This window comes from Zootoca vivipara, chromosome 3, assembly GCF_965207765.1.
Source record: "Zootoca vivipara chromosome 3, rZooViv2.hap1.1, whole genome shotgun sequence".
Taxonomy (NCBI): Eukaryota; Metazoa; Chordata; class Lepidosauria; order Squamata; family Lacertidae; genus Zootoca; species Zootoca vivipara.
Genome location: NC_142586.1, coordinates 66,865,977 through 66,881,456, shown reverse-complemented (window position 1 = coordinate 66,881,456; position 15,480 = coordinate 66,865,977). Strand labels below are relative to the sequence as shown.

The 15,480-nt window shown below is 43.6% G+C and overlaps 1 protein-coding gene across 1 annotated transcript in view; it reads right to left on the bottom strand.

Annotated features, from left to right (window-relative positions):
• FNDC1 (fibronectin type III domain containing 1) overlaps positions 1–15,480 on the bottom strand; it is a 91,663-nt gene that overhangs the window by 46,285 nt on the left and 29,898 nt on the right. Inside the window, exons 2-6 of the mRNA XM_035108622.3 lie at positions 9,447–9,656; positions 6,415–6,532; positions 4,967–5,154; positions 3,663–3,770; positions 556–744 (exon numbers count right to left, since the gene is read on the bottom strand). Of these exons, the coding sequence (XP_034964513.3) occupies positions 556–744; positions 3,663–3,770; positions 4,967–5,154; positions 6,415–6,532; positions 9,447–9,656 (813 nt within the window). The remainder of the gene's footprint in view (positions 1–555; positions 745–3,662; positions 3,771–4,966; positions 5,155–6,414; positions 6,533–9,446; positions 9,657–15,480) is intronic.

Sequence of the window (15,480 nt, the reverse complement as noted above, 5' to 3'; positions counted from 1 at the left end):
TGGAGCCACCCCACCTTCCAATTTGGCAGCACTCCTCTCTGCCAATGGAGGCCAATGGAGAGGCGACCGACTATGCAGCATCCTAACCAGCCACCAAGACACTCTAAATGCAACTGTAGAATTCTGATGAGAATGTTCGTTTCTACACTGAAATCTAATATACTTCAGCCAACTTGTAGAATGTTTACATAGCCCATCTCTCCATTATTAATGAGAAATTAGCAAGTTACTTTATGTACATTTTGGAAGGTGGGGGGAAAGACGCCCAAACATCTACAGCTATGGTCTCTACAGATGCAGGATCTGGGACAGATGCTGCTCCCTTTACTGTAACTCCAAACCCAGCAGATGCTCATGCCTAAGAATTAAATGTCTTAGTGTCCCTCCAAACAAGGTGGGGCGGGGGAGAAACTGTTTCCCCCTGCATACACCGCAAACAAAATGCTCAGCCGTACACTAAAGAACCCTTGAAAAGAAAAGGCACCACTCCAAAGCGATCCAAGGGCAAAATAGCAAAGAGGAAATTGGCTGGTTGAACTGTGACATCATACTTACTTGCTGGCATCGCAACACTGAAAGCTTTAGACTGAGGCCCTTGGCCCCTCCTGTTTGCTGCGCGAATTTTGAAAATATAGCGCTCCCCAGGCTGCAGATCTTCCACTAGGGCGGATGTTGTATCTCCCGGGTAGGAAATGGACTTTGCTCCGAAGGGCTTGAGAGCGGGGGCGTATGAGAGAATGTATTCTGAAATGATTTGGCAGACGGTTGGAAGGAGGAAACTGAAAACAATCCTGTTTCCAGCGGACAGACTGTATGGGTAGGATGAATTAGAACGTGCATTACTAAAATTAATACACTGGCAATGCACGTCAAGTCAACAGCTGGGGCATCAAAGACATCATATACATAGTAAGTTGAGCAAACATTCCATCAACCTTTTTAGTTTCAAATGTCCAAATATATTTAACTAAATACCCAACTCTCTCACTCACTATTTATCGTTTATATTACCACCCCTACCTTGGACATCGTAAGATTTTGCAAATAATACAGTGAATCAGCGGTTTATAAAAAATAAAAGTTGATAAAAGGCACATAGTCCAGGGCTTAGATAGGCTTGCCAGGCCTCTGAGGTTGGCCTGCCATGCCATTTTCAGTGAACCATGCCCACCTTTCCCTGGTTCAGCATCATATGCCATCAAGCATGGGAAGGTTTAAGCCAGATGTGCACTCTTAACTCTTCCAGCTATTGCTTGAAGTGTCAATCATTTGATATCTTATACCTCAACCAGCCCTAAATGTAAAGATAACCAAGAATGGCTCCATGTCATTTTTAGAGTTGCATTTAGTTATTACTACTGGTATTACTTTTTAAAATTATGAGTTGTATCCAATGACGTCGTCCCATTCACACAAGTCCTTCTGCTTGCAAAACAGAACTTCTCTTTCCTCTTCTCTTCTCTCCTTGTGTGCCAGCCACCAAATCTGCTGTAGGGGTTTCACCAACCCCCTGGAGCAGATTTGCAGGAGGTAGGGAGGGAGAGGACAGGGAAGAGAAGTCCTGTTGTGCAAGCAGAAGTCAATGTGCAGACAAGATGACTTCACTAGATACAACCCAGTGCCAATAGCAATGAAGATGTGCTCCTTTCTGCACTGCCAAGGTAAGGCAACAAACTACAGGCAACTTGAGAGCAGCCCACACCATAGCTGCTGGCTCCTCCACATGCCAGCATCATCCCTCTCAGAAACTGGGGCACAGCTGACACAAGGCATTGGCACTTCCTCAACAGCATGGGAAGCAGCAGGGCTTCTGATCAGGAATCAATGAGAAGAGACAAAGCTAACTGGAAGGGAATAGGACAGGTTTAGGACAGTATTTTTCCTCCCTGTTCCACTCCTTTCTGTTGCCACTTGACTCATCTGGAGCTTGTGCTCACACTGCTTCACTTTGGAGTTTGGTTTCACACTAACAAGGATGGAAGGATATGTCAGTTTTGATCCTCTCTGTTTCTCATTTTTCCAATCTTAAATTCTCCAGGTTTCTGCCACAATTTGTGTCTGTTTTTAATTCGCATTTTGATGTGAATTTCTTATAATAAACGCATTTCTGTATGCAGTTTTGAGTAACGTACACATTTTTGCAAGCAAACCATTTTTCTAATAGGATTTGGTTTTGTATGTCACCTATGTATTAATTTTTATACACCCTCCCCAATATATGCATTTTTGTAAATGCTAGTTTGTTGGAGAACAGACCTGCAAAATTAAGAGAAGTGTGAATTCCAAAAGATTACTGTATTTTGGTTCCCATATTTTGGAAAGTGAAAATTTGACAGATTTCCCTTTAGGTGCAAATTGAATCAATAAGTTTGTAAGAGACATTAAAGCCCTCCCCCAACTCTATGTTCGCCCCAAAGAAAGATCACATGCACCCCTCCACTCCACAACTGATTTGCTGTGCAAAAATGCCTCCTCTGCAGAATTTAACTCTGAATTATTGATCCCACAGCACCAGTCCCTTTTCTGCAGTACCAAAAGTGGAGCAATTGCTTTGCATGAGCTGCTGTATTCAGAATTTGCTTCTGTATATATAAAAAGTGGTGCCTATGGTGATAACTCAAAACAACAGAAAATTCATAATAAAGACAAGTGGATAATGTTATCTATGAAAAATACAGACTCTACCAGCCATTTACAGGACACGTAATATCACGGCTTGCCAGCAATAGCTACACAGAGCACGTGTTCTTCCAAAATAGGCAATATGTGAACAGATGAACAAAATTCACCTAGTGTTAACAGAAGGAGTCAGAGTATATGTGCAAATTAAAAATAGACCTCTCTTGTGGTTGCTTTCACCACCCTGTATAGTCCAGTCCCTTCCAGTTCAACATTCTTGACCCACACCTTGGTTCCATGCTGGTTTGTCTGCACAACCTTCCCCTCTATGTGGGGTTATGGTGTAGAATTTGGAACTTGCCCCATAGATCATGTTGATGGCTAGAAATGTCTTGAACAAAGGTAGCAAAGAGAAGCAGTCAGAAAATCCGAGGGATTGTGGCTCAACGAAAGTTCCAGGAATTCTCTCTTATTGGTCCCTCACAAAACTAAAATCCATGGGGGAGGAGGAAAATCTACCAGGCCATTTTAGAGTCAAAGTCAAAATGTTCCACAGCTGAAAGTCCTCTGCTTGTTTGCAGCACTGCAAACAATCTAAGACATTTCAGCCTGGCAGCAGACCACCAGGCAATAAGAGCCTATTACCTAGAACAGGGCGAGAGAACAAGCAGCCCTCTGGATGTTGTTGCACTATAACCCAATCAACATTGATCCTTGGCAATTCTGGCTGTGGTTGATGGGAGTCAGAGTTCAAGAAGATATGGAGAGCCACAGATCCCCCAGCCATGGACCTAGAGCACAGCAGCAGGATTTTCAAGCCACAAACAGAAGCTGAGTACAGTACATTATAGCCACTGGATTTTCAGGACTGAATATGTGGTTTCCTTCATCTTTGCTAAGCGGCTCTACCTGAGGTGGAGCTTAGAACCTCTCATGCTAGTTTGTTAATTTGTTAATGAATTCATTGCCTTTCATATTAATTTCAAGGTGATTTACAGTTGTTCTGCTATACATACAGTAATTTCTATGTGGTCGCCACCTACCTTTCACTTTTCCTTCACTCTCTGGAAGAGCATCCCAGGTAGCAGCAACAGTTGCTGTTTTGCCTTTGATTGGCCAAACATTCAGGTTTTCTGGAGCACCAGTGGGAGCTGTGACATATACAACAGACCAAATAGAAAAAGGGAAAAAGGAATAGTGAAAATAAGCAATGGAGTTGGGCGGTGGAATCCAGGCATTTGAAAAGAGGTAGGTGCCACCTGAAGCAATTTGAAAGCATCCACATTTTTATCAGCTATGTTGTTGTTATTGTTGTTTTTTTAAAAAAATCCAGATTCTGCAAAACACTTTGGAAATGGACTAAAGCAGCCTTCCTCAACCTGGTTCCCTCCAGGTGTTGTTGGACTCCATGATCCCTGAACCAGGATGTTCCATGGTCAGGGATGATGGGAGCTGGAGTCCAACAACAACTGGAGGAAAGAAAGACGGGAAAGACTGGACTAAAAGAACCTGAACAAAACCAGCCTCTTTTTCTTACTTGTGTGTATGGCACTGACAACACAGGTCAAGCATCATACACAAAAGTTCGTGTGAGTTTAGGGCCCAAATGAGACATCAAAGTAAAATGTACATGCTTTCACCCAAAATAGTAGAAGAGCATTTAGCTACTCCTCATCCTCTGTGATGCCTGTTAAAACTTGCCCATGCTATGAAGTTTCCATATTTTCTGACCACTTCCAAGGGGCAATGATGTAGAGTGAGGTGGGGACAGAAACAAAGAATGGTGTGACATCACAGTACGAGATATGTGCTATTGGATATTACAGTAGAAGAGAGGGGAGCAAAATGATTGTGGCAGGATTCACCTGACGAGTCCCATCAGTGGAAGCCCTGCGCAATGATTTCCAGTTGTACAAAGGGGCTTTCCCCTTTCCCTCCCCCTGCGCTCCCTCATGCCCATCCCCAAATTGGCTAGGGGGGGGGGGTCAGGAGAACTCCCAGAACAGTGCACAATGGGAGAAGAGTGGGGATTGTTCCATCAGTTACGCTGAAAGACTTGTGCTAATGGAACATATTGAACTCCTCCCATGAAATCCATCTGGGCAGCATGTGCCCATATGGTGGAACATCATATATGGCCCTCAAACACAATTCTTTTCAGTTGGGTAATCAATTGCTGAGTCACTAAGAAATGAGATGTTGAAATGAGATGTTGAATCAATTGCTGAGTCACTAAGAAATGAGATGTTGAATGATGTAGAATTCTGTGTAAAGCAGCCCCAAGTAGTTGCAGATCCAACCCAAGCAATTAACTCATATAAATCACATTCTTAAATATAATACATACCAGCTTCTGGGGTTCTCTGATAAACTGAAGCACTCCATTTGCCTTCCCTTTCTCCCTGCAAGATTCGAACTGCAAATTCATACATGGTGTCTGGAATCAGTTTATCTACCAACACCCTCCTGTTGGGTATTTGTTTGTAATCCCACCTCGCTGATTCCCCTTTCTCTCGATAACGGACAGTGTACTGCCTTGGAATAAAACATTGAAGAATGTGTTGTTAACCACAGTCACAAGATATAAATCACAATTATAACTGTTCAGCTCATCACAAGTCCATCGGACTATCTTCACCAGAAATACAAGATAAATGTTTAGGAGGACATAGCAATTCTGAGTCACGGTAATAAGGCCATGATCACATTTCCTCAAACACAGGAGTGTCATTAAAATTAACCGTGTGTCACATGATCTTCTACACTAAATCATAGTGTCTGGAATTTCCTAGACATACCCAGAATACTGCAGTCAGAAGCAGTGTCTGGGCGGAAAACGGCAAAATGTCTGCGAAAATCCGGACATATGGAAACACCCATGCCAGCAGTATTGTTTTCGTTGATCTTCCTGAAAAATACCTCAAAAGTGTCATTTTTTTGTGATTTTGCCAATAAAGCTCAGCAACTTTGCCCAAGAAAGCTCAACAACTTTTGTGTCCAGATATTCACTTTTTAAAATATGGCAACCCTAATGGTTCTCATGCTTCTGTAAGAGCTTGCACAAGCAGCTCCAATTAAGTTTCACTGTCTTTGTTCAATGCTCCAGCATGAGGTGTTTGAAAAAAAACGCTTCCAAATGGAAATGCAAGAGTGGTTCACTCAGTGGGGCAAAGCCAGAGCAATAGCCTCCCAGTAGCAGCATCACTGCCGCTTACTGGGAGGGGTGCGGTGGTAGCAAGATCAGAGCTGTTGCAGGTGCACCAGTGGGAGTGATAGACTGACTCCACAGGTGTGCTGGCCCAGTCCTGGCATTGCTGCTGTCTTGTCCCTAGAGCTGTGACTCTGCCCTACCAAGCAAGCCACTCCTGAGTAAATGGGCCCTCGGTGTGACAAATAAGGCCTTCTCTCTCTCTCTCTCTCCTCCCTGTCCTCATCTATTTCATATGCTGAATTAAAAGCAATCCTAATAGAAGAAAAACACACCACTTCTGGAAAATGAAGGCGTGACAACAATACTTTCCACACCTTATCTGCAATGAAAATGGACACCAGTCTGCTAGGCAGTACACTGCAGATTGTTGAGGTCAGATACCCACCAAGATGTGCCACACATGCTGTGGATTGGCACTAGTACAGGTCAGCCTTATTACTCGTGTGCAAAGGAAGGTATGAAACCACTCGCTTTATTTTATCCTGAAGTTATCCCCTGACCATGCCATATTTCAGTAGCTTCATACAAGTTGGACTTGGAACACCTCTGGCATATCTAGATGCAAACAAAAGAATGTCTAGTACCTAGAGGAGACAGGCTTCTTCTGTTTCTCATAGATGGGATCTGTCCAGGTAACAAGCACAGATTGAGAAGACATTACACGAACAGCGATGTCTTTCGTCTCCTCCAGCTCATCCTCTTCTGAAATACAACCACAACAGTGAGTCAGTATTGAGAATTCTGGACATCGTCATTATTAGCATTGGCCTCTTATTGCACCAGAACTGCATGATGCTTCTATATTGGGTCATGCTTAATGGCCCTGCTTACATAATTATCCTGATTAGCCCCTTAGCCCACTTTACTATTATGTCCACTTACAGGCTGGCTACTCATGTTAATAAACCATAATCAATAGCTCAAATGGCTGGAGTTAAATACCGGTAATTTATAGCAGGCAGTCTCAAAAATATAGAATACTGTGATTAATTTGTTTTTGTTTTCAAACCCTAAATTAGAAATGACCACTCCCCACTTCAAATGGGGGGCGCTTTTTAAGCGCGGTTGCGTGCAGCCCCCTGACCTACACGATCCCCGGCAAGTCAGACTGCCTTCGCCTCCCCAAGTTGGATACCTGGAGGTTCCCTCCTAACCTCAGACAGTTAACCAATCCCAGCTGGAGAGGTGTTGCCAGGGGAGTTGACCGGGTAGGGTTAGGACCACCCTGCACACACAATAGATGGTGGAACTTATATGGGAGTCTTCAGTCGGCTCCAGAGCAATGTCTATGCCACGCAATGTCAGTATCAATCTTAAAATGCAGTAAAGCAGGGATGGAGAAGCCTGTGGCCCTCCAGATGTTATTGGACTCCTGAGTGAACCCAACTAGCCTACACACATATGGGAACAGGCTGCAAGACTGCTAGCGGGAACAGTATCCAATTAAGTGTGAATCCTAGCAGGTTTCTTCTTTAAAAAATATTGAATAATAGTTCCACGCCAGCCTTCTTTAGTTTCCATAGCCACCCACAGATGTTGCACAATTCCCTGTGACCAGGGCCATGGGCTGAAGCCAGTATGAACTACTCAACACACACCAACACGATACAAGTCAACCAGCTAAAACCAAAGTTTCTGCTTTCTATCTTGCACCACCTGCTCCCAATTCATCACTAAGTAACTAGGATTTCATCTCTTTCCCCCAGGGACAAATTAGATCAGATAGTTTAAGACATGAAGATAAGATTATTCCATTACATCTGCATTGGCTATACTGCAGCCAATATGAGTTTTGCTTTTTAAGATTAAGCTGATGGTCATTTCCTTCCTTCAAGGCAACCTCCTTCACCTTGCTCCACATATTCCTACATGCATTGGCGGACTGGCAGCATGGCCATCTTGAGCTTAGAACTTGGACAAAAGCCTCTAACCTTAATTTCCTACCAGTTGCTCTTCCCACCTCAGCTCAGGGTGACTTCATTTGCCATCGTTTCTTCTTGAGCTAACAAGTTACAGCTGGATTTCCTGCACTGTTTACACAGAAATTAAACCAGCGTCTCTTCTGAGTCGCAGTTTGAGTATGAAGTAGCAGTCATGCAGCGTGTAGTGAATCATAATGCCACACCTCACATGCAATTCTCTCAAAGAGGAATCACCTTTGGGGTTCCCACACCTGTACGCTTTCCTGTAGGAAATTCCTCAGCTGTTCTACTCTGAAATTCCTCTACATTTTACCTCATATGGAAACACTAACCAAGGGGCTAGGCAAACCCATCAAACAAATTTTGATAACTTCTGTTGGTTGGGATAGCTCAGTTGGAAGAACATGAGATACAGTGGTGCCTCGAATTTAATCCGTTCCAAAGGCACCTTCGTAGGTCGAAAAATTCGTAAGTCGAAAAGTGCCATTGGAAACGCGATTTCCCATTGGAATGCATTGGAAACAGAAAAATTCGTAAGTCAAAGCAACCCCATCTAAAAATCCGTAAGTCGAAAAACCCTATCTAAAACCACCGTGGTTTCCGTTCAGATGTCGAGAAATTCGTACGTGTGCGGCCATTTGCCCCACTCAAGTCGTTCGTAAGTCGAGGTGCCACTGAACTTAATCTCAGAGTCATGGGTTTGAACCCCACATTGGGCAAAAAATTCCTGCATTGCAAGGGGTTGGACTAGATTATCCTCACAGTCCCTTCCAGCTCTACCATTCTATGATTCTGTCTTCTCTTTTTCTAGCGATTCAGTGAGCAGTTTGTTGGTGTTTTTCTTAAAATGTGGCACACAAAACTTCTAAAGATGTGGAGTATGTAACATCAGAACCAAATGAGGTTTAACGAAGTATAAGTTTGCCCTTAATTTGAAGTTCTTTTGCTTAAAATTGACTCCTAATATTTGAAATTGGACCCCTCTGACTAATTAACTGAAGCTTGGGTCAATTAAACCTATGAAACCTACCAGTTCTAATACTGTTGCCAAGTTTTATCTCCGCTAAACTGTTGGAAGTGGAGTAACACTTGGCTTGCTAACGCTCAATTTAGCTGAAACATTACGAAAATTATAAGCTACCTCTTCTGTGAAGTTACTGCAACTTAGCTTGAGTAATTCAACATAATACTAGGCATACTCAGAGTGGACCCAGTGAAAGTAATGTGCATGATAAATTCAGGCTCATTAGTTTCAATGGGTCAGCTTTGAGGAGAACTTAGTTGGATACAAGCCATTGCCTTTTTCGTCCTGGTCAAGAATTTCCATTTGCTTAATTAAACGCCTATAACTGCTTACATAGCAGATCATAACACATGCAGTCAAATTCTAGATATATGTGTATTAGACACTTTCAGGAATCTGTTCTAATGAGTGAATTAACCCACTGAACCAAATTACTAGGGCGAAGGAATTTAGCACAAACGTTTCCACTTGCCCAGCAGAACACATCCACACCCCAATGTTCTGGGCATTCTCCTTACCCTCTAGAGTGGCACGGGGGGGGGGAGCCCTATTGCACTATTGGGTGCCCTTGCATTGGCTTCGGCTAGGGTGCCCGGTTAGTTGAATCCAACCCAATGCTTCAGCATCCCAAACATTATTTTGTGCGAAATAAACTTTGGTCTTGACTTACCTAATCTTTTCACCTCATGACTTCTTTCTTCTTTTGGCAGTGGCTTATAACTCATCTTTCTGCTGCTCTCTCCATATCCCAAGAGGTAACCTGGATATCTACGTAGGCTCCTTGAACCTGAAGTATGGGGTGGCCTCCACCGAACAAACGTCCTGTCAGCTGACGATGGTCGGCCGCGCACTCTTAAAGATCTGCTTGGCACTTCCTTCTCTTCAGAAAAACGTAAAAACACACAAATCAAGAGTTACTCTTAAGTGCCCTTCATGTGTTAACTACTTGACATAGGAGGTACCTTTTTAAAACAAAAAACCTTCGCAATTTATTCATTGAGCAGACAAGTTTGATAAATGGTGAATCTGAAATAAGGCTAGAGAAATGAAGTAGTGGTGCAAGGGGGATAAATAATCAGTTCATCACTTTAAGGGTCCGGTGGGGCTTCCCGATTCTACACCACTCCCAAGGAGGCTGCAGGCTTAGGGTTCACCAGGATGACAACCACTGAAGGGATTAGGAGGTGCCAGCAGCTCATTCCTCAGCTCCCTGAGAATCTGAGGATACAGCAATGGCAGCTACCATACACCCACCCATTATTGAAAGGAGTTTGGTTGCTTAGCTTTGATAAGGCCTGGCTGTCTATCAAGAACTGTAAGGTTTTGAGTGGTTGGGTTTTGAGTGGTTGGCTGAACACTCATTTTTCTACCTCTTCCCTTCCCTTCCCTTCCCTTCCCTTCCCTTCCCTTCCCTTCCCTTCCCTTCCCTTCCCTTCCCTTCCCTTCCCTTCCCTTCCCAACTGGAAGTCAACCATGGGTGTTATACATGATTTTTTAAAATATATACTCTGTATATATTTGCTTATATATATCACAGAACTACATTTTCTGGAGGGTACCCATGCTCTGTTACTCTAGAGGAAGGGAGTATATAGAGGGGGAAATCAGGGAGGAATGGCTACAAAATAGAAACGGACTGTGACAATTCTATATAAAGCTTAAGGGAAGTAAATGGACTATTCACAACAACAGCTGAGAAACACCAATTATTGCTCTTGCAAATGGTTACAGTGCTTATTTTTAAGCTGTACATAGAATGGTCCCAGACAATTATTATTTTTACATTTCATAGTCATTTGGCCCCATTTTTTCCTCTATGCATGTATATTGCATGCCAGCTGAAGATGTGGATTCTAGTTTGCAAAATCTTACTCCGTAATCAATCTGTTAGTCTTTACAGACTTTTTGTTGTCATACAATGTGTAGCTCTGCCCTTGGTTTTCAGTTCATAAGATATGGAACAAGATAAACAATCACATTCCTTTAGACCAAATATGAAGAGCCTTCAGCCTGCATGAGGAGGGGAAGCCTTATCCCTTCTCTAGTCATAACATCTCCCCCCCCCCTCAAAAAAAAAAACACCCACCATCATGGCTATTGTTGTTGGCATCTGTCTGCCTTGAAAGCATTAGTAAAAAAAAAGAGGCAATGCCCTTTGGTTCCAATGAGAACTTTTGTACAAAACTTTGTAGCACTGCGAGGGGGGCGATTGCAATTGGTGCTTATGGCTAGGGAGGGAAGTGATAAACCTTCTCTCCTTGAGCACTGTGGCTCCAATAACAACTGGAATCCCTATATACCTGTAACCGAGTCAATAAAAATGGAGATGGAGATTCATGCTATGCATAAAGCGCAAGGTATAGTTTGGCCCCAAGAAAGCAAAAACGGAAAGAATGCTTGCAGATGAATTTGCCGATCTAGGCAGTGTACCAAACCAGTGTCAAACAGAGTTGAAGCCAGATGCATAACCATGTTATTCATGCACTTAGAAACATTCATCTTGTTCTCAAAGAGAAAAACTGAAATGGAACATGGTGCAAACTGGAGGACTGGCGAATGCAGACAAAGTGACAGATTGGGTAAACTCTTTGGTGGCTGCAGAGTTAACGTCTTCAATCCAAGAGATTTAAATCTGACAGCACACTACAAGCTTCTTACATACAAGCTGTCACAAGCCAAGTACTTAAATATATTGAATGCACAAACAAGATACTGGTAGCTGATGCTAGATTAAGAAGCAGCCAACTGACACAAGTCAATGCACTGAAGGCTGATGGAACTTCAGCAGGGTGCCTCTAGGAATTTCCTCCACCCAGGAATCTTTCAAAGGAAGTACAGATGGGGATCTTATTGCACTCCAGGTGTTGTTGGACTCCAACTCCCATCATGCCTGATGATTGGTTAAGCTGGTTTGGGCTGGTGGGAGTTGGAGCTCAGCTTCACCTGGAGGGCCACAGGTTCTCCATCCCTGAATTACAAGGTGTCAAAATCATTACTGCTGATACACTAATGCATGGCTCTATGTGGAAGGAACATAGCCAGACAACACAGCTGCAAAGATGCAGAAAGAAAACCCCAGAAACTAAATCAGAATAAAATGCAGATAAAGATCAGCAACACTACTTTTTTGGCCTTATACTGACTCCAAAAGAAATAAAACCAGATCTAAGGTAAAACTGCAGCAATATAACAACTGGAAACCTCAATATCCATATCAGAGATGGAAACTATATTTGGAATGTTTAACTGTTTAGTCAGATTTTCTCCAGGGTTAGCAGTCAGAACTTTACTTTACACAAGTGGTGGAGGCTTAGGTATGAGAAGAAATGTTGGTAATTGTGGTAGATTGTGCAAATATCCATCAATGCATCTATGGTGGAACAACAGTTATGGTGAAGACAGACCACAAGCCACTGAAAAACGTAATGAAGAAGCCTCAAGTTGAGGTGCCAACTTAAGACAGATTGTGCAGCCAGATTGTAAATAATGTTTTCCCCTGCTTCTGAAATATCGTCTGAAAAACTAGCTATAAACCAAGGACAGAAATACATCAAGCAAACTTTTCAACTAAAACATTTCTAACTAGAAAGAATGTTTTACAGCAGTGGGTGGGAAACTCATAGCCCTCTGGGTGTTGATGGGATAAACCTCCCATCAGCTAGCTGGGACTGATGGAGGCTGAAGTCCAACAACCACTAAAGGGCCATAGGTTAACTGCCTCTGCTACAAAGGAAGATGCTCTGGAGCAGCAAGTATACTTGATGTCATGGACAGGTTGTACGCAGAGGAATGGTGGGAGGAATCAGCCGGGGAACCACCAAGAGAAAAAGGCTCAGAGCCTGGGGTGTACTGGTAGTACAACGACGAGTGGTCAGAGATAGAAGAGGGAGAAGACTGAGAAGAGGTAACAGGGCTTAGTGAGCTGGGAGAGTCAGTGGCAGAGAGAAGTCCAGAATCAGAGGCAGAAGCTGAAACAGGCAAGTGGGAGAAGGGAGGCCAAGAAGCAGAGATCAGTCAGGCTGGTGAAGAGCCATGGGTGTCTCCCCATCCTGCTGTGACAAGCTCTCCTCCCCCATTGTCTCCCAGAACCAGAAGAGAGCTGAAATGGGCAGAGCAGTGGCAGGCTGAACATGCAGGGGCAGTCTCTGATTGTTAGGAAACCCCTGGAGAGGAAGGGACTTTGACGGCTGTGGTGTGGGGAGGTGAGGACTTTCAGTCTCGGCAACTGATAAATGTGGCCAGACCTACCAGCTGCTGTGCTCATTAAGCCTGACACTCAGCCCAGTCTGTGAAGATTGTGTTTTTGCTAATAAAGCGTTAACTCCAACTTTGACCGTGTGATTTACTGCCGCCTCACTCGTTGACACATGATATTCACAAGCATTCCAGCAACTGAAGAGAAAATGGAAGAAATAAGAAACAAAGATGAAACTATGAAAAAGTTTATTAGGATGATAAAAGGAGATTGGCCCAAAATCAAGTCTCAAGAGCAATGGGAAATTAAGGACTTCTGGAGCATCAAAGCAGAGTTAACAACAGAAAGGGGACTTGTACTCCAAGGAGAATGAATCGTTATTCCAAAAACCACTGACACCGGGCATATTAAAGAAGATTCAGACAGGAAACTTTGGCAATGTATTGTGCAAAAAAAGCAGGGGGAGGGAAATGACATACTAAATTGGCCAGGCATGAATACTCAGATATGGTGTCCAGATGTTCCACGTGTTTGGAATATCAGAAAGGAAATGCCAGGAGCCAATGACACTTAGAGACATCCCTGACAGTTTATGGCAAGGAACGGAAACTGATTTGTTTAGATGTGAACAAAACAAGAACCATACCCTCCAACATTTATCCGATGAAAATAGGGACGTCCTACTACTACTACTACTACTATTAGTACCCCACCCAGCCCATCTGACTGGGTTGCCCCAGCCACTCTGGGTGGCTTCCAACATAAATAAAAACATAATAAAAACTTTAAACATTTTAAAACTGCCCTTCAGGTGGCTCAGGGGTCAGATAACTCCATACCGGCCAACATTTCTCCAATGAAAATAGGGTCATCTTAAGGAAAAGTGGGACATTCCAGGATCAAATCAGAAACCAGGACAGTTTCTGTAAATCTGAGACTATCCCTGGAAAATAGGGACACTAATATGCCCATTGTGGCATATTATTATAACAGACACCCTGAAATCATGGTTGCAAGAGGTCTGCAAGCATGGTAGTTCTAGGAAGGGACAAGTTACACAGTGCAGTATTTTTCAGTGTATAAGACGCCCCTTATTTTGGGGGACTCCAAATTAAGAAAACACCCCTCAGCACTACCCGTGTATAAGACAAGCCCCAATTTTAAACCTAATTTTTGGATTAAAAACCCCCTAGTCTTCTATATGGGGAAATACGGTATATATCCAACAACAACTCTCAGGATACACCAGCTAAATTTGCATCATTTGTTAAATATACAGCCACCAGCCATTACTTCCAACAAGCAAACAGGTTATGTGATGTGCAGATAGGAAAAAGGGGGTTGGGGAGACAAAAAAGAGAACAAATGTTGACACACATTCCCAAGCATTTTGAACTACGGAGACACCCAAATTGTGGCAGAAGTATCTCCAACACAGGCTGTGAATGGGTAGAAGGTGGAAATCTCACTTTCAAGCCACAAATAGACATCCATAAAGGAAATGGAATAAAAGGAAAACATAATGAATTACAGACTGAAGCAGACTCCCCCACCCCAATTAAGGGGGAAAGAAATCCCTTAAGCAGCCCAATGAAGGCTATGCATGCTTAGGAGCCATGGAATGCTATACTGAGGGGGCGGGGGCAGGCGGGGGCGACAAACACAAAGCCTGATGAAGACCGAGCATGCTCCGTAGCAATAGAATGCTCATTGACTGTGAGAGGAGGGGGGATAGAATGGAGCGAGTGGAATGCTGATCAGGCAGTACAGTCAAACCTCGGTTTACACCTACCTCTGTTTGTGACCGCTTCGGCGAGCGACCGCCACGGGCCCAGAAGTGTTTACATACGGGTTCCACGGCGTCGGATGCATAGAAGCGATCTGCGCAGCTCGTGCATGCACAGAAGCAATCTGCTCAGCTCGCGCATGCACAGAAGCAATCTGCGCATCGCATGTGTGTGCAGAAGCGCTCTACTGGTGCTTCGCACACGCGCAGAAGCGTGCCTTCGGGGAGTGGCCGCTTCGGCAAGCAACCGCCTCCGCGGAACGGATTGAGGTCGCAAACCGAGGTACCACTGTACTCCATACTGCAACATTTTGCTGCAGGCCTCACCTATATTTACATAAAGCATTCTACCCTTTCCATATCCCCTTTAAAACTACAAACTGATGTTCTAGGCAGCTACCGTATTACATACAATAAAGTACCTGGCCAACAGATCACCCTTTCAGCAACCACTGCCCTTTCTTCAATTAGAAACCTTTCAGTCAGCCTTTCTTATTTCCTGTATTTTCTTTTAAAAGTTGTAAATTGTCTTTGAAGAGTACAGCTAACTACTACAGTATGTTCATTTTGTATTCCTCCAGCAACCCATAGAGTAGTTATAGGCCAAGGTTTACCAGCCAGTTAAGTCTAGATTACAGGCGCTGCGGCTCGTAATGCAGCTCACAAAGAATGCAACAGCAGGCATGAGTCCTATGAACAATAATGCAATTTTGCCAGCAACGC